Source organism: Hevea brasiliensis, chromosome 2 (genome assembly GCF_030052815.1).
Source record: "Hevea brasiliensis isolate MT/VB/25A 57/8 chromosome 2, ASM3005281v1, whole genome shotgun sequence".
In the NCBI taxonomy this organism is placed as follows: domain Eukaryota; kingdom Viridiplantae; phylum Streptophyta; class Magnoliopsida; order Malpighiales; family Euphorbiaceae; genus Hevea; species Hevea brasiliensis.
This window is the reverse complement of record NC_079494.1, coordinates 26,579,094-26,598,836: the sequence shown is the minus strand read 5'-3', so window position 1 is coordinate 26,598,836 and position 19,743 is coordinate 26,579,094. Positions and strand designations below refer to the sequence as shown.

At 32.8% G+C, this 19,743-nt stretch overlaps 1 protein-coding gene across 1 annotated transcript; it reads right to left on the bottom strand.

Moving 5' to 3' along the window:
• Window positions 1–15,961: 15,961 nt before the first annotated feature.
• Window positions 15,962–18,648, bottom strand: LOC110636766 (NAC domain-containing protein 91). Its single transcript, XM_058135189.1, has 6 exons — window positions 18,212–18,648; window positions 17,773–18,050; window positions 17,343–17,591; window positions 16,923–17,249; window positions 16,472–16,804; window positions 15,962–16,340 (listed from the first exon to the last, which is right to left on the bottom strand). The coding sequence occupies exons 1-6, from the start codon at window positions 18,375–18,377 to the stop codon at window positions 16,026–16,028; spliced, it is 1,668 nt and encodes a 555-aa protein (XP_057991172.1). The 5' UTR covers window positions 18,378–18,648; the 3' UTR covers window positions 15,962–16,025.
• Window positions 18,649–19,743: the final 1,095 nt, after the last annotated feature.

Genomic DNA, 19,743 nt, shown 5'->3' with positions numbered 1-19,743 from the left:
ATTCAATTAGTATGGGTTACTCGGGCAAAGTTAAAGAATCTTACCAAAATTTTAATTGAATAATAATGCAAATAATATTAGAAGTTAAGTCTGCCAAAAATTGTAAACACACATTCTGCATCTTTGTTTTATCATATTTTATTTTATTTTATTTTATTTTATATTGTCACCACTAAGCAGAATTGCTTAGCGCGTCGCTTTTGCCACGCGCAGGTACTGGAGACCAAGCTAGGGAGCCCAGCAGACATCAGACGGGGTGAGTCTTCAGAGCTGCATCTGAAGTCCAGAGTCACCTCACATCTGCACTGCATATGGTAGGACATTAGGACTATAGGTGGCCCTTTTGTATTTTGCATTTTATATTGGTTTGGATTGTAATTATAAACTCCTGTAATTATATATTAATGTAAATATATGAAATTTCATATTATTGAGGTTTTCTGCATTATGTATGTTGAAAAAATGAAATGTTGAGAATTATTGTGAATATGCTTCAAATGATGAAGTGAACAGAAAAGTGTTGAAAATAGTATTATGATTTGAGATTTTGAGATTGAGTTGAATGTGTATAATGGAGTTTGGATTTGAAAATTATTTTGGAAGTGTTTTTAAAACTGTTTTTGCAATTTACAGCCTGCACTCTGCCAGATTTTCTATAAAATTTGCGGATAAATTTAGATTTATCAAAATTGAAAATAAATTAATTATAAAGGGATAAATTGTAATAGAAACATAAATTGGTGCTCCGGCACACTAAGTGGCATAACTTGCTCGGCTACACTGTAGACGGGTAAGGGGTGTCACATGTGAGGTATATGGCAAGTTACACGGGAGTATTTGCTATAAGGTTACTGGAGCCTGCTTCAATTGTGGTGGAATCGGGCATTACGCCCGAGATTGTACTAGCACACGTCGATTTATGCCACATACTACACCAGAGGAATCAGTCCAAGGTTCTGATTTTAGAGGCTCATTAATAGTCAGTAAGAGTCGGAGCAGAAACAGAAGAAGAGACAGCACTTCGAGTAATCCTAGCATAATGAACCAACCCGAGTAGAAGAATACACTAGAAAGATGGAACGCCATGCATCGAGGGGAAGAAGTAGAGACTTCTGATGTAGTTGCCGGTACATTCTTAACTTTTGAAAGGAATAATTATGTACTATTTGATTCCGACTCTACTTATTTTTATGCTAATACTAAAATTATATGTTCTACTGCTATTCCCTTGCATAGAGATAAATTTTGATGTGTTAGTGATTAGTCTTTTAGGATAAGAATTACGATAATATGCGTGATTGGAATTAATTTTGGAAAAGTTTCTAGTGAGAGACATCTCCTAGACTACAATAAATTATAAAGTTAATTAGAAAGCCTAATTAGGTAAGGCAAGAGGGCCTAAAAGTAAGTTATAGTAATATAGCTACCTTAGATGTGGGTAAGGGTATTACTGCTGATAAATGTCAGTGGGTACCATAATCAAAATAAGTTTAAGATATTAGTGGATTTGAAAGAAATAAGATATAAGGAAGTTTGATCTATTGGGATGTATCGTAGTAACTATACAATATTCTTGATGTTTGTGCTGTAAGCTGCAGATTACAGTACTGACTTGGAATTTATTGTGTAGAGCTACATACTACCCAATAGTACACAAGGATAAGAATAGTTACAAATGGCTTTCGCTCTAGTACAAATATACCAGAATAGAGTTTTATTACTAGAACTGAATTTGAAAATCCTAATTCGGGATTTAAAACTTTATAATTAGAATATCAAAAGATCATGGTTGCAAGGTAGTGAGAGTTAACGACTCCGTTACCCTAGCATGAATTACAGTACATCAGGAATTGTTATGGGACTAGAGATTTTAGTATGGTCAAAATTTAAAAATAAAACCTATAGGGCTAAGTCATCTAGTCTCTGATATGGGGTTTATAGTTGTTCTGGTATTACAATGGATCTTTTGCTCAAAGTTTAGTAAGGAATAGTATTCTATTTGTGTAGCAGTAAGAAACAAAATTGATTTTGTTTCCCTGGAAGAGACAGGATGCTATGGATGATAATTATAACTTATAAAACAGTTAAGAAATGATGTTCTACTGATAACAGTAATTCGATAGGAACTAGTTGGTCAGGTATTCTTTAGGAAAAGCACAATTTTATTGTGTGGATCATAAGGATTAGATTAGGATTAATGCGAAACTTTTGAATAGCATGGGGAAAAGGAGAGTCTGGTAGACTCCCTTCTTAAGGTTAAAGAATTGTTTATGATTTAAAAAAAAAAAGGGTAATGATTGCAAACTAGTGAAAAATAAGCTATAGGATATCGGTAGATAAAAAAAAATATAGAAGTAAAAATTAGAAAATTTGGTGCAAATGTAATAAAGAAACGTTATGGATATTAGTTAAAGTGTTGACTAGAATGGTCAGAGGACCAAATCAAAGTAATATTGAAGTATAGCGGATTTATTAGGGATGATAAGAGGTGCTAAATCATGACTCAATAGTCAAGTTAAGGAAGAAGATAAGATTGATGAATAAAATAATTAAAGTTAAGTTGTGGCATGAAAAAAAAAAGAGACAAATAGAACAGTAAGAAATGAGAAAAACACTAGATGAGGAATTGCCACCAGGGTAAACAACCTACTTAAGACGCTTAATAATATCCCGAACTATTTTATCAAGAAAGAAATAAGTTACACAAAAGCAAACAAGATAGTGCAAAATGGCACATAGGCCTTGGTCATAAATGGAGATAGTAAGATAATGATTATGGACCTATGGCCAATAAAGAGACAAGCAGTTCATAGATGACCAACAAGGTCATTTAAAAAAAAAAAAAACTACAAAGGAAAATAATTGCTAAAATAACAGCAAGAAAAGACTAAAATATTTCAAGCTAAACTGAAGGTTGCATCAAATGATCAAGAGATTTGATAAGAAAAGAATAAAACTAAGTTCTCACTCATAGGATTATACGAGGTCCTTGAAAAAGTGGATCCACTAGCACACAGATTTGCTTATCTCTAAAATTGAAATGAATTTGAATTTAACTTATGACAGAAGCTCATAAGAAACTTGGCACACGAGGTGAGCAATTGATGAGTAAATAGTATTGGTTAAAGTGCTGTGGAACCATCATTCAGGCTAGGAAACTACTTGGGAGCGTGAAGAGGACATGAGGAGACAGCACCCACAACTGTTCAGAGGCTGATACCAGGTAAAATTTTGAGATAAAATTTATTTTAAGGGGGGGAGAATTATAACACCCCTATTTGCATAGCCTAGTATATTTTACTGTTTCGGTGACCGGTGTCTGTCCGGACAATTAAGAGAATTAGAACCACATATAAGACACCCAGATAAGCTCTGAACACAAATAATTAGTAATTGCCAAATAGTTAAGTATAAAAAAGAAAAAAAAAGTATGAAAAGTTAAATAAGCCGGGAGTCACAGCAATGGGTGACCTTCTCGGGAAATGACTGCGAGGTCAATCTTAACTCAAATTTCGAATCAGAAAATGTGACGCCACGATCCTTAGGACTATTGCGAACACAGTGGAAAAGAGAAAATCATGAAAAAGAGTTGTTAAGCAGGTCAAATAATTAGGTCAGGGATCCAGAAGAAATACCAAATAACTTACAAACCGGATTGAACCGGAGAGGGGCTATTTGGTCAATTCACCCCTAGAGCTAACTTCTGACCTAACTGTCCAATAAAATCGAAGAAATGAAAATTTTGAAATATAGAATTAAATTAAAGAAGAATGAAAAAATAAAAGAAAAAGAAAAGAAAATGAAAATAATAAAATGATATCATCATGCATGACATAAAGCATGACATAATAAAACTATAATTTTAAATTTGAAAATTTTGGATAATTACTTATAAAGTGACCAATTAAAATTACAAGAAAAAACAAAATCAATTTTTAGTCTTCTTCTTCTTCTCATGCCCCCACACTTCACTCATATCTCTCTCTCACAAATTTCTCTCAATTTCCACCATGGAAGCTTATGGTTAAGCTTCCTAAACCCTAATTTCAACCCTAAATCCCCTACTTTCCCTAAAGAAAACTAGTAATTGAGCCTTGAAAAGAAGATTGAAGAAAGAAAAATTCAAGAAGAAGGTGGAAAAATTGAAGAGGGAGAAACTACATAAAGAGGTTAGTTCAAATCATCTAATCTCTTCTTATATTCATGCATATATACTTGGATTAACTTAGAAAATTGAGAAAAATGAAATAAAATCAAGCATGTTAGAACCCTAATAAAATTCGGCTGCCATGGTGGTAGTGTGAATTGATGTGTTTTGGTTTGATAAAATATGTATACAAGTTCAATTAAGTGTGTAGAGAATGTTTAGATACCTTAATTGCATAAATTGAAATACTTGGAAAAATTAGAGTTCTTAACTTAGGGTTTGAAAAAGAAAAATTGTAGAAAATGGTCAATGGATGCAAATGATCTTAATGAGGGTTAGAAATAGTCAAATGGGACTATTTGTGGTGTGTGTGAATTGATAGAACCAAATTGCAATTCGGATTGGTTAGTGTTCATATTCTGGTAGTTTGACCTAGGTCCCTTTCAGGGATCAAAACTAAAAATTTACTAACCCAATTGGTATGAGGTAAATTGGGAATGAAACTAGACACAAAATGGACCATTTTTTATTTAGGAACCATGCCTAGAAAATGACCATAACTTAGTGAACCATTAGGCCAAATCCGGATTAGAGAACACTGACCTGTACAAAAATGACTAAATGAACAGTATTACGTAAATGACTATAACTTGGTCTAGGAAGGTCCAAATGTCCTAAATTTTATACCGATGGAAAGTTGAGACATAGCCCTACAACTTTATGAAGAAAATAAACCTAAATTTTGACCATAACCTATCCAAAAACTCACCTGCATTCAACCCATAAAAACTGCCAATATCCAGAAAATGCCCAGAATTTTAGGTAACACCAAATCTGGCCAGTCTTAGAAAAATAAGCATAACTTGGGCTACAAAACTCCAAATGGAGCGATTCAAAAAGGAAAATAAAGTTAAGACAGTAAGGAACAACTTCTATGAAGAAAACTTAGCCAAATTCTTATAGTAACCAGACAAATAGAATAGTAGAAAACAGGAGACCAAAACTGAAAAATTATAATTTCTCTTAGGAGACTTAGAAACTGAATGGGCAATCAATGCCAACAAAATGGACACCCAAAATGTGGTATATGGGTGCAATTAGAACTAATAAACTTATTAAGCATAAGAAAGTTAATAAATTGACTTGAATAGTATTGTAAATAGTAACCCCAAAATAAAAATTTTCAAGAACATTAGTTTAAGCATATTGGGGCTAGAATTAGGTATATATGAATTAATTATTGGAATTTAAGTATTAGAAATGGATACTGAAGCACTTTAAATTTATGTGTTTCAGTTGGAAAGGGATCTTTGAAGGAGAAATGAAAGTTTAGGTAAATTGAGTCGACAAAAGAGGTTTGTGCACAACTAGTTTTTAATTGAATTTATTTTGAATATCTTACGTAATTAAATGATTTTATTCTTTCTTATGCACTATGTTTATCAATTATGGGACTTATTTCAATAATTATTGAAATTGGTATAGCAAGCATGAGTTTAGTTTTGTGAAATATTATTTCAACAATGATTGAATATTATTTTAGACTGAATAAATTATGTTTGGAAAATTACGTTGGAATTATGTTTTGAATTGAGATGGGCAATTTGCATTAATAAAATACAAAATTTTGTTTTGAATTGTGGTGAGCACAAAAAAAATTATGGAATATTGGAATTGATCTTGAATTAATATTGTGTTGTGATTTATGCTCACAAAAAGGATAATGAAATGCATAATGTGGTTTTATATCTCACTGTAGATGCTTGACTAGGTTATCACCTGTCTCTATATCATTTGTTGATGAGACAATGGAGTTAGCTTTGTTTTGTTTCAAATACCATGGTATGTGCACAGGCTTAGATCCTCCTCTTATTAGAGGTTAGATCTGAGTAATTATTATTGTCCCGTCGAAAGTTTCATTATTGTGTTGTGTACTGTGTATGATGATTCGACCTCCCTAACCATAAGGAGTTAGAATCACCCCGAAGATGGTCCTTTCGGATTAGTCTTGCATAGTTAGTGAGATAAAGAATGGGTTTTGATTGATAAGAAATTGTGATTTTAAATGAGATTGTGCACAAATGATTTTGTTATAATAATTACTTATTTCCATAATTGCAGGAATTATTTTTATTGTTCAGTTGTGATTTGACAAATTGAAATTTTGGTCAAGGTTATTTTAACAAATGACTATTATTATTGGTAATGAAAATTTTGACATTTGGAAATTAGTTAAATTTTGAGATTTTAAATTTTTGGTATAATTATTGTCAATGTATATTGTATTACATTTTAAATTATAGTTGTGCACCACTGAGTTTACCACTCAGCAATAGCTTTGTATGCAGTCGCAGGTGAGAGTAAAGATAGAGCAGTTGAGTGAGATTCCTACAGCTGTACCTTGAAGACTCATTGGAATTAGCTTCGGGTATATTATAGGTATACCCTTGTATATTGGATTTTGAATATGCATGTAAATATATGTGTGTAAATTATTTGAATAGATGTATAAAACTTTTGAAATGTTATTTTGAGTGTGTAATGGAAATACAAATTTAATTGTAACAATAATTTTAGTACCCTAATGAATGTATTATTTACTTTCTTCTGAAAATTGAAAAATTATGGATAATTTCTTTTATGATGAGTTTGGCCTGATAAGTGAATTGAATTGATTGTGATGAATGAGTATATGAAAATGAGTGTATTGGAGTTGTGGTTGTTTTGAAAATATTAGAAGTATTTTTACAGGTGTTTGAAGAACTGTTTTTCCCAGATATAGACGGCACTCTGCTGAAATTTTTCCAAGATTTGCGTAAAAATAAAGATGGACAAAAATTTTAACTAGTTTTTAAACTTCAATTAAATGTTTTTAATACCTGCTATAAAAGCTCACCACTTTCAAAAAGTAACAAAATTGTTTTAAAATCCCTTGTAGTATATTTAATGGGTTACCGGTAAGCGAAGTACGGTAATTCATTAGATGTACTACAGGATCATGTTACATCTTACTAAGGAGTAGGGTGTGACAGTAGATCCATTAGAAGCTGAGCAATGGTTTGAGAGAATGGAAAGGGTGTTTAAGAAGTTACACTGTACAGAAGAACTAAAGTTCAAGTACATTGTTTCTTTGTTACAAGGGGATGCTTATGAATGGTAAAAAATCATCCCCCATAGCTTAGTTAAGCCTCTAGTCCTCACCTGGTTAGATTTTTTGAGGGAATTTCGGCAAAAGTGGGTCCCTAACACATATGTGGACATGAAACTACAAGAAATTTTGAGTTTAAAGCAAGAGGATAAAATAGTAGCAGAGTACGAAAGAAACTTCTCTCGATTGAGTCATTATGCAGGAAGCCTGTTTGCCACTCCTAGAAATAGATGTAAACGTTTTGAGGCCGGGTTAAGGCCTAAACTGAGAATACAAGTTGTGAAGTTCCGACACCAGAATTTCTCACAGCTAATATTACAAGCCCTGTAACTAGAAAGAATTGAGAATGAAGGAACAATTAAAAAGGGTACAGAAGAGAAAGAGAAGACTGGAAAGACTACTGATCAAGTTCCTGATAGTGGGTCAATAAAGAGAAAACACTTTGGAGGATTTAGCTCACGCGAATCGGGTAGAGGTAGATCTTTTGGACAGAAACTACCCCAATCCGATCAGCAAACTCAGCAGACAACCAGAAATGTGCTGTCGGATCGACTTTGTGAAACTTGTGGTAAAACACATAGTGGGGTATGTTATAGAGCCATAGGAGCATGTTTTAATTGTGGAGGGACTGATCATTTTGCTAAGGATTGTATAAGTCCACGCTATTCTGGATCATTTACTACATCAGAAGGATCAGCCCAAGTTTCTACTCCAAAGAGTTCACCATCAGTTAGTAGAGGCAGAGACAGAGGTAGGTGTAGTACACCTAGAAGTCAGAGTACTGTGAACCAACCAGAACAAGGTGATGCTCCAACTAGAGTATACACTATGCGACAGAAGGAAGAGGATGAGACTTCTGATATTTTTGCTGGTACTTTCTCAATTTTTAACTAAGATATATATATATATATATATATATATATATATATATATATATATATATATATATATATATATATATATATATATGTATTGTTTGACCCAGAGTCTGCACACTTTTATGTTAGTGCCAGCATTGCTTGCCTTCATACTGTCCCTTGTATAAAAATCAATTTTGATATGTTAGTGACCAATCTTTTTAGAATGAGTTTTGGAAGAGTTTGTTAGCAAAAGAGTGGATTCGTTAGCACACGAAATTGCTTACCGCTAAAAAGTGAAATGAATTTAAATTCAACGTATGATGGGGAAACTCATAAAGATCTTAGCACATGAGGTGAAGCAGCTGAGAAATAAATGTATACATTTAGTTAAGGTGTTATGGACCATTATCTAGATTATGAAGCTACGGGAAAATATATGAAAGACATGAGAAAACAAACATATAACTCTTTTAGGATAAATATTGGGTAAAATTTCGCGAACAAAATTTCTTTTAAGGAAGGGGGGGGGGGAGGGGAGAATTGTAACACCCCTATATGCATAGACTAGAATATTTCACTGTTCTGGTGACTAGTATCGGTCCGGACAATTAAGGAGATTAGAACCACATTTAAGACACCTAAAAAAACCTTGAATGGAAATAAATACTGCTGACTAGAAGGTTAAGTATAAATAAGAAAAATAAAGTATAAAAGGTTAAATGAGCCGGGATCATAGCAATGGGTGACCTTACTGGAAAATGACTGCGAGGTCAGTCCTAACCCAAATTTTAAATGGGAAATTGTGACACTGCGGTCCTAAGGACTATTACAAACCTAGTGGAAAAGAGAAAACCACAGAAAAGAACTGATAAGTAAGTCAAATAATTAGGTCAGGACTCCAGAAGAAATATCGAATTACTTACAAACTGGATCAAACCGGCGATGGGCAATTCGGTCAATTCACCCCTAGAGGTGATTCCTGACCTGACTGTCCAATAAAATAGGAGAAATAAAAATTTTGGAATACAGAATTCAATTAAAGAAATAAGGAAAAAGAAAAAGAAATGGAAATTAAATTATTGCATCACTTGAATGACATCACATATGATGTCAAAATTAAATTTTATTTTTCCAAATTTTTTTGACTAAGTCAAAATTAACTTAAATACACATAAAAAAAAGAAATTAAAAGAAATTCACTCACCTTTCTCTCCCAACCAACTGGCCGAACCTCACCATTGTCATCTCTATAATTTTTCTTCCATTAAAGCTTGATCCAAGCTTTTAATTCCACACGTTAACCCTAAATTCCCCAAAATTACCCCATAAAACCTTGCTATCTCAACTAGAAAAGAAGATTGAAGAAGGAAAAGAAAGTAGAAAAGGGAAGAATTGAAGGATTGGAAATCAAAGAGTGAGGTTAGTGATTGAAATTGAAATTTTAGTTTAATACTTATGTTTTTAGTTCAATTAGCTTAGAATTTAACCTAAATTCAAACAAAACCATCATGGGAGGACTAAGTGGGATTTTCAGCCAGCCTTAAGGGGAATAGAAATTACTTGAATTTGATGGAATTAAAGTGTTAGAGAAGTTGAATTAAGTGTATAGATGTTGATTATGTACTTTAATTTCATTAATTGAATGAATTGTATAAATTAGGGTTCTTGAATCCTTGAAATTGGGAGAAAAATTGTTGGAAATTGTCAATTGATGCAAATGACCTTAATTGAGGTTAGAAATAGTCAATTGGGACCAATTTTGATGTGTTTGAATGAGTGAAAATGAAGTGCAATTCGGATTGGTTAGGGGTCCCAATTTGGCAGTTTGACCTAGGTCCCTTTGAGGGACCAAAATTGAAATTTTACCTACCCAATTGGTATGAGGCCAATTGGGAATGAAAATAGACTCTTAATGACACATTTTTTATTTAGAAACCATGCCCAAAAAGTGACTGTAAGTTAGTGAACAATTAGGTCCAATCCAGATATTGTGTATTATCACTGTACAAAAATGACCAAATGAATAGTATTTGTTCATTTGGCCATAACATGGGCTAGACAGGTCCAAATGACCTGATTTTTGTGGCATTGGAAATGTATGACATAACACTACAACTTTCATGAAGAACATCAACCCAAATTTTGCCCATAACCAAGTCATTTTGCCACCCAAAATTAGTTGTCCAAAACTGCTAGAACCAATAAAGTGTCCAGAAATTCTGAGTAACACCAATTCGGCCAGCCTTAGAAAAATGACCATATCTTGGGCTACAAAACTCTAACTGGAGTGATTCAAAAAGAGAATTAAAGATAAGACAATAAGGAACAACTTTGATGAACACTTAGTCAAATTTCTACAATAACCAGACCAATGGAATAGTGCAAAATAGGAAACCAAAACTGAGAAATTGAGTTTTATCTTAAGAGACCTAGAAATTGAATTGGCAACCTAAACTAACAAAATTAGGACTCAAAATGTGATATGTGGGTATAATTAGAATTCACGTATCTATTAAGAATAAGAAAGTCAATATTTTGACCCAATGGTCAAATGAATAGTAACCACCATAATTAAGAACACAAAGAATTCAATTTATGGGAGTATATAAGTAAAGTTTAAATGCAAATTTCAATTGTTAGAATTATGGTTAAACATAATTTGAATAAATCTTGAAACATCTTAATTGTGTGCTTCAGTGGAAAAAAGGCCTTCCGAGGAAAGGAATCGATAGGAGTGAAATAAGAAAAGACTAATTACGAGGTCTGTGCACAATACTTGTTATATTTAATGCTTTTACTTGAAAATTTATTTAGATAAGTGGGTTGTGAATAAATCTGTGATTTTATGACTTTGGAAAATTTATGTGAAGTTGTGTTGCTTATTTTAGAAATGGAGATTTGAAATGAAGTTTATTTGATTGTTGCATGAATTACATTTGAACATTATAGTTTTAAATTGTTTTTTATTAACACTTGGCATGATAGTTTCTTACTATGTTCCTCCTCCACTTATGGGGTTAAATTTGATATTTGATTATATTCCTCCCTCTCTGGCTTGCTAGTCTGAGGTAAGTTTGGATAAGTACTCATTAGCTAGCTAGCCACCTCCCTCATTGATTTCGATTAGTGGAGTGAGTTTGTATTGTCGTGGTATACAACACGGTAAAGTTTAGAAATTTTGTGTCATGACCTAAGTGGTATTATTGATTGGCAACACTGTGTTTATTAAATTATTTGACAAAATTTGTGTTATAATGAGCTTTGAAAATTGTGAAATGAAATTATGAAATATTTTAAATTATGATTTGTTAATGAATATTTTATGTATAATATCTTTAAATTTTTATTGTGCACCACTGAGTAAATTATACTCAGTGATAGCTTCTTTTGCTGTCGCAGATAGAGAAAAGGAAAAAGCAGCAGAGTGAGTTGCTGATTAGTCAAGGACTACACCGAGATTTTTGTACGGGTATTTACTTATACCCTTGTAATTATTTTGATATAAATAGCTTAGTGTCATATGTATTAATGTAGACTGAGCAGTTGTACAGTCAATGTGTAATAATATTAGTTTTAAGATTTTTTGTCTGTAAACTAAATTATGAATGTAAATTAAATATTTTAAATTCCATGTGAATAGGTTATTTAATTGTTTTGAAAATACTATGAATTGTGGAGATTGAGTTGATTTGTGTTGAATTGAGTTATTGGCGGTTAAGATTTGATGAAGTGCACTATTTGGAAGTGTTTTCTACAGGTCAAAATTTTTTATTTTTCTTAATTACAGCTGGCACTCTGCCGAAAGTTTTACAAAACTTGCAAAAAAATTAAAATGGACAAAGTTTTTACCTAGCACTTAAACTTCAAATAAAAGTTTTTAATTCCTATCAAAAGTGCTCGCCATTCAAATAAATAATTTCTACCAAAAGTGCTCGCCACTTTCAAAAGAAGTAAAATTATTTTAAAATCCCTTGTAGTGTATTTAATAGGTTATCAGTAGGCGAAGTTCGATAATTCATTAAGTATATTGGGGATCATGTTATGCCTTACAGAGGGGTAAGGTGTGACACTATTAATTTTCATTCAGGGCTTTTCTAGGTGATTTAAATATGGTTCTAATCCTCTTAATTGTCCAGACCGACACCAGTCACTAAAACAGTAAAATATACCAGGCTATGCATATAGGGGTGTTACACCAGGTTTGTCCAGAATCAAGGCAGATTTGCTAGACTAACTTTATCTAGCAATTTGATCAACTTGGTATTATAATTTGGCTCTATGTTCTTCATAAGAGTTGTTCTTCTATCTCATGTTTTCATTAGTTCAAGATTCAACTAATTTGAAGTTTTCTAGAGTGAGTTATGCCTAATTTACTAAGTACTGTTCATTTGGTCATTTTTTATTAGGTTCATAATTGCAATCCAGATTCAAGCCAAATTTAGGGCAACTTATGGTCATTTTCTAGACAAAGTGTCTTCATGACATTTTTAGCATTATGTCTTAAGTTTCATCTCCAATTGATCTCACACCAATTGGAGCTATATAATTCAACTTATAACCATCTAAGTGGACTGAACTCAAGTTGTCCAGAATTCTAGCATATGGACCCCATTACTACTCCATTGATTTCTTCACCAATTAACTTCATTTTTCATCAATACACACATTAATTGACCTTAATTCAACATTAGATACATTAATTGCACCTCATATATCAAAACCCTAACTCCATCAAAATCCTAATTTCCTCAACTTCACAATTCATGTAATTTCATGCAACTTCAATGCACTAATCACATAGACAACCTCACACAAGCTAGAATTCACCATCAATTCAATCACAACACCCCAAAACCCTACTCCCCCCATGGCTGGCCGAATTTCATGTCCCCCAATGCATGCATGATTTTCATGCTTTTTCATGTAATTTCATCAAAATCAAACTTAAGTTCATGCATACACCATTAATTTGGCTAGAGAAATAACTTGCCTCTAAGGAAGCTTTCCAATCTTCAAAATCTCACTTATTTCTTGAATTTATCTCTTCTAATGTTCCACCCAAGGTAAATTATCAAGCTTTTATTGAAGTGACTATGAAAATTATGAGAAAAAACTAGAGTTTTAAGAGCTTAAATTGATCATCAATGGAGGAAAATGGAGAGAAAGGGAGAGAGGGATATGGCCGACTGGTTTTAGAAGGAGAAAATGATATTTTTTACTTTTATTTGTATGTCTTATCTCTTATATTTATTCCCAAAATTAACTAATTAAAATTATAATTTTTAATGGTGTCATGCTTAGGTCATGGTGATGTCATAATAGAATTAAAATTAGAATTTTTCATTGCTTTTTCTTTTCTTTCCCTATACTTATTCATTTTTAATTCCTTTTTCAATATTTTAATCTCTCACAATTTAATAGACATTTAGGTCAAAATTCACCTCTATGAGCAAATAGACCAAAATGCCCATCGTCGGGTTATAGTCCATCTTTTAATAATGTCCGATGAGCCCTTTAAGTTCTGATTCACTTATTTGTACTAGTTCCTTTTTTATTTCCATAATTTTCTAGTTTTTGGTAATTTCGCAATTATCTCTTAACTAAGAATGTCATAGGGTCTCATATGAATTTAAGGTAGCAACTGAGTTCGCAGCCGCTTCCTGGTTCGGTCACCCATCATTAGAACTCTAGGCTCATGTAATCTAATTGTGCTCCATTTCTCTTATTCTATTCTAACCTCATTTGATCTTTATCAATTTTATTTATGTCTCTTCTATGTAATTTAAATATAGTCCCAGACATTCTAGCCATCCGAACATATACTAATCATCAGAATAATAGAATGTACGGACCACTTAATATGATAGTGTTACATAATTTGCTTGCGGAGAAAATATAAATATGTGAAGAAAATGTAAATGAGATCTTTAAATATTTGAAACATTGATTTGCTTAAAAATGTAGATATTTACAGAAATTGTAAATTGAGCATTAAAAATTAAAGGTTGATTGCTAAAACTAAAATATGAACAGAAGAACTAAAAAACTGCAATGAAAGATGAAAGAACTTGATAACAGGAATTGAAATGTTTGCAAAAAAAAAACTGTAAAATAATTGCTTGAAATTAAATTGAAAGGCTAAATTGAACTAATACCACCAAAAAAGTAAAGACAATTATTGAAAAGTTAAGAAAAAGGAAAACTACAATCTGTTAGGTGTGTTGATTGGTTGGTTGGCTCTGTTGAGAGTTGTCCTGTAAATGATGCCTTGATACTCTTGAGTTGCTTGGTGGCCAAGTTCTGCATCAAGTATTATTTGGTAACAAGTCTGCTGCTTCAGGTTGTGGCTCTCTACATCAAATTTCTGCACCTTGTTGCTGCATTAAGTCTCTTAATAAACCACTTTAGCTTAGTGTTAGGAAACCACCAAGCAGCTCTACTTTTTAATAACTGCTTCCTTAATTCATTCAGGTAATTACCTATTTAATTTGAGCTTTTTATCTTTCACTAACTCAAAGTTTTAAGATGAACAAATTTTAAATTTAATATATTTTAAACCAACTAAAATCTAGCCAAGAAATTATAGCTTTAGTGGAATTTGAATTTAAAGAAAAAAGCTACGAGCTAAGCTGACCCTAAAAGCTCGACTCGACTTGTTTGCGAACTTATTGGCCATTACAACAGCACTCACCAACTTGAGTTGGGGAGTGGTGATTTAGATGCAGTGGCTAGCAAGATTATTTTTACCAATTACATTAGGAACTGTGAATTTTTTTTTACTACACATTCATGCATTTACAACTCGCGTGACGCATCGACATTCATGAGAAAGCCCTGCTTGCCGCCGCCTTGACTTGAAAAGTCCCCACATCTTGCATTGGGGTTCTGCATTTGTCAACACGCCAATTCCAAATCTAAGAATAATTGACATTTCAAAAAATTCCCATGTACCAATGAACACTTTCTATCAAGAATTATTTTCTAATTACGCACTCAACACAGTAAGACTTTCTAGATAATCAAAGTCCATCCTATACTATCCCTGCACTAAACCAGAAATCCTGCTCTTGCGGCTGAACTACAACCTGAAATAAGACGAAAAACCCACCTGACCCCAGAGACTAACAAAAGAAGTAAACAGATAACTGAATTGGAGTCCCCAAAAGAACATTTCCTTAACTGAAACCCCAAAAATACAGATAATTAGACAGCTGAGCATCGGAATATATCATAACAAACTAAGTTCATCATCTGCAATGTTGAGATATAAATCTTAAATTATATTTTGCTAATATATCTATGGAATCAAACAAAAGATTTATATTGGAAATTCCAACTCAAAGTCTGCAGCCGAAGAAGATAATCAAAAGACTTTGAATTGTTGCAGAGTTCATGAGTATTTGATAACTTATTTTAAGTTCATTCTTTAATTATCTTCAAGTGACTTTAAGTTTGTTTAGAAATATACCAAATCACCAGCACACCATATTTTAAGCAAACACAATAAGTTCATAATCAACAGGCCATGTGCACGTGAAACAACGTTTTACTTTGCTCTAAAGCCAATTATTTGCCTAGATTGTAACTCACTACTTTAAATTTTGAAGCCCAGTAGTCTTGTACATCAAGTCAGAAAATAAGCTCCCTCGAACAAGAAATAAACATAACTCAAAACACCAAGTTGTTAAAAGACTCTGTTAGAACATATATTTAACTAACTAATTTAGATATACAAGGAATACTAACCCAGCAAATCTATTTCATAGGCCTAATTGGTACACGACTCTCCCAACACACACACAAAACAATAATAATAATAAGTAAAAAATGGGAGGGATGGTGCATGAAACTACATCAAGAGACAAGGTCACTATGCAGTTTCAAAAATAAGGCAACGCCATTTGCTCACTGAGATCAGTGGCAAAATTACCAAGACAACTACTCCAAACACAGCAATTGACCAAATAGAGCAATGGGCAGAAGAGGCCTTTAACATGGATGGAACCTTTTGGTGCATTGAAGTATGGCTCCTCAGACTCACATTGGGTCCTTGGTAACCCATTAGTTCTTCAGAGACTCCGACTTCATTGCTTTCAGAAAGGGAACGTGTCTGGTGTTCATGTTCATCCTTGGTACTACAACTACAACCACCTACAAAAGTATCCTTTTCCATGGCTTTCAACTCCTGCACAATGCAATTCATAGCTATTCAGTATCCACATTTAGATCACAACATAATATTTACTCAACTCAGCATAACACATGTCGTTCCAATTTACATTCGTCTAGCTTTTCACCAAATTGAAGCTGCTGTACCTGTAATTTACATTGCAGACGTAATCTTCTTGTTGCAAGGCCCTGCGTGGCAGAGTTCCAGAGATTTGGTACATTTTGAGGACTCCGAGCCCTAATCCTGATTCCAGTTCCAACACTCTCACTGCTGCCAATTTGATTCCTATGGTCGCTTATTTCCTTGAAACTAGTTAATTGTTCTGCACCAGAAATTGATGTAAAACTTTGCCTTCTGTAGGATTCAACACCATGGTCAAAAGTTAACAATCTATCTTCTTGGATTGTTTCTACAACTAAAGGCAGCTTTTTGTCAATATCCTCCTCAGGGTATACAGTACCCTGCAACTCTTCTTCAAGCTGTTGCAAAGCGAATATATAAGGTAAATCAAAATGTAACACACTCAAGTCAAAAATCAGATGTCAAATTCGGAACACCATGAAGCATGAAGGAATCAGTTTGGTGAATTCCACTTACCAAAGCTTGGTTCACTTTGGCATCTAATCCACCATAAGATTCAGGGAACTCATCAAAAGCAAAATTCTTAAAGCTGCCAGACTCCTTACAAGAGTACTGTGGAAGGACGTCATCCAGGAAATTAGTCACATATGCAGAATCTATTTCATTTGTGCCATGATGAGATTGCACCCCACTGTTACAGTTGCTCCAGTCATTGGCAATGGAATAATACGGAAAACCCACTTCTGCTTGTACTTGTGCATGCAGAGGGGAAAAGAGCTTGTCATATACAGTATCAGGTGGTTGGACAAACCAATTCAAGTATTCTTTCAGCTGACTATCCTCCTGACAATAAAGAGCATAAATAAATACAATGGTTAGTTGGTTGCGTTTCTCTTTACCTTAAAAATGTTGCAAGACATTTGAAACCATCCTCACCTCAGGAGTCGTTACATCTACTGTTTGACCTCCAGATTGAAAGGCATTAAAGCATTCATTAGATGGTAGAATGTTGGAGGCTGGTGTATTTACTGGAGATGGTTGTGGCAATGCTAGCTCAGATTCTGCGACTTCCGGAAAGGATTTGGCCACGGTAGGAGAAGAAATAGTAGCTTCTGGTTCTTCCGAGTTCAAACCTTCGACGCTGTCATCTTGTTTCTTAAATAAACGACAAATGACAAAGGGGCTCTGCATAAAATTGAATCAACAGTAAGAATGTGGGGAATTTCAGCAAAAAATGAGGTAATTGGACAATGAATGAATGGTCATTGTGCTTTTAGCAGAAAATGAGGCCAACAGATCAAATAAATTATATTATAAAGTAAAAAGGACGAATTGAAACAGAGAAGTAAAAGAATAAGGAACCAACCTGGCCAGGTTTAGTGCCGTCAAGGTCGTCCTCCACGGCACGATACTCATGGATGACCCAGTGGGTTCTGGTACCACGAGGAGCGCGTCCAGTGTAGAAGACGAGAGTTTTCTTCATACCAATCAAGTTGTTTCCAGACTTTATTTTGCGATCCTTTCCAGTTGCCTTCCAGTATCCTTTACTTGTTGCCCTGTTCAATCTGTGCCCACTCGGATACTTGCGATCAAGCGGACAGAAAAAGAACCACTCTTGATCATTCGTCTTTATCATCGATAAATCTAACAAAATCAAAATGTATTCAATTAAAAAGACAGCAACAGAAAAAAGTAATATATATATATATATATATATATATATATATATATATATATATATATATATATATATATGTATAAAGAAGGTAAAGTGAAGAGGAAAGAAAGCCAAAAATAAAAAATACCAGGCAAATCCCAGGGCTCCCATTTACAAACATCGAGTTCTCGAATGACTTTGACCTCTTCATCATTTCCATTAATCTTCAATCTCAAGTAGAAATTCACCAATTCCTCGTCCGTTGGCCTGAATCTGAACCCTAAAGGCAGCGAGCTAAACGACAACACTGCCATACCCACTTTTCACCACTAGAGAAACGGAGAGAAACCCAGAAAACCGAAGAAAATGGGAGAAAGTAAGAAAACAGAAAGAGAGATTCTTAGAGATTTTCGATTGTAAGCTAGGAGGACTTTCGTAGGATGATTGCCCAAATGGCTTGCTTTTTTTTTTCTGTAATTATCTCCACAGTAAACAACGCGTTTCCTTCGTATATACCGTGTATCAAAGCGGACGCCCTCCTTTTAGCTTTTTCATTATGGCTATGCCATTTCCGTGTTCTTAAATCCTTTTTGTGCCCACGTTTCCCACCCAGAACCGCGGAGACCTGTAGGGGTAGATAAGACAAAAAGTATTAAACGTGACAACCAAGCCACTGAATCAACGTATCCACACGTAAGAAAGATGGCGTAAGCCTCAGGGTGTAGGGCCTACACGTCCGACGTGGTGTAATTACATATTATCGGTAAGGGAGAGGGAAAAAAAAAGAGATTTTTTATAGTATATCATAGTTTTATTTGGTTTTAACTAAATTACATTAATTGTAATAAAAATTATCAAAATATCTTTAATTTTATTTTTAATTTGAATTTAAAATTTATTTTATTAATAATTTAATCTATAAATTTTTATTTTATTAATAATTTAGCTCATATATTTTAAAATATAGGTCTCATTAAATTAAAAAATTTTAAATTTAAATTATAATTATTATAAAAATAAATTAATTACTTTAAAGTTTTTAAAAATTTTAGTTAATTATAAAATTATCTATATATTTTACAAATTAATACTTAAATATTGTAACTATTTACAATATATATATATATATTAATTTATAATATTTTTATATATTATATTGTTATATATATAATAAAAAATTAGATATTAAAGTGCTTTCAAATTAAAAATAGAGTTAAAAGGCATTTTGATCTTTTTTACTAAATTTAATAGAAAATTAATGGCAATTCTAAGAGTGACTAATTTGTAGATTTATTAGAATGTTTTGGGATCTAAACAAACTCTTCAACTTTTAAAAAGATCAAATAAATTTTTCAAATTTTAAAAATAAATCGAATAAGCTCTTTTACTGATGTAGTGTATAGCACAAAAAAGGATCTACACAATATTCAATCTAGAATCTAAGAAGAAAATAAAACAAACCAACTTTATTAAGAAAAAAAACTTCATTAAAATAAATCTGAAAACTTAGACATAATAAAAATAAAATGGGTATTATAGAATTATAAATCTTAATATAGGTAGGAATAAATTGAAGAGTCCTAACTTAAATAAAAAATATATTTAAAGACCTAAATTAAATAAAAATAATATTTTAGAGTTTTAAATAAATTAGGAAATATAAATGTAACACCCCTATGT

Bases quoted from the DNA above. Each gene is read 5' to 3' on its own strand.
- LOC110636766 (XM_058135189.1), bottom strand. From the start codon at position 18,377: ATGGCAGTGTTGTCGTTTAGCTCGCTGCCTTTAGGGTTCAGATTCAGG. The intron at 18,051-18,211 runs GTATTTTTTATT...TGATTTTGTTAG, and splicing joins GGAGCCCTGGGATTTGCCTG to ATTTATCGATGATAAAGACG. The intron at 17,250-17,342 runs GTGAGGATGGTT...CTTTATTGTCAG, and splicing joins TAGATGTAACGACTCCTGAG to GAGGATAGTCAGCTGAAAGA.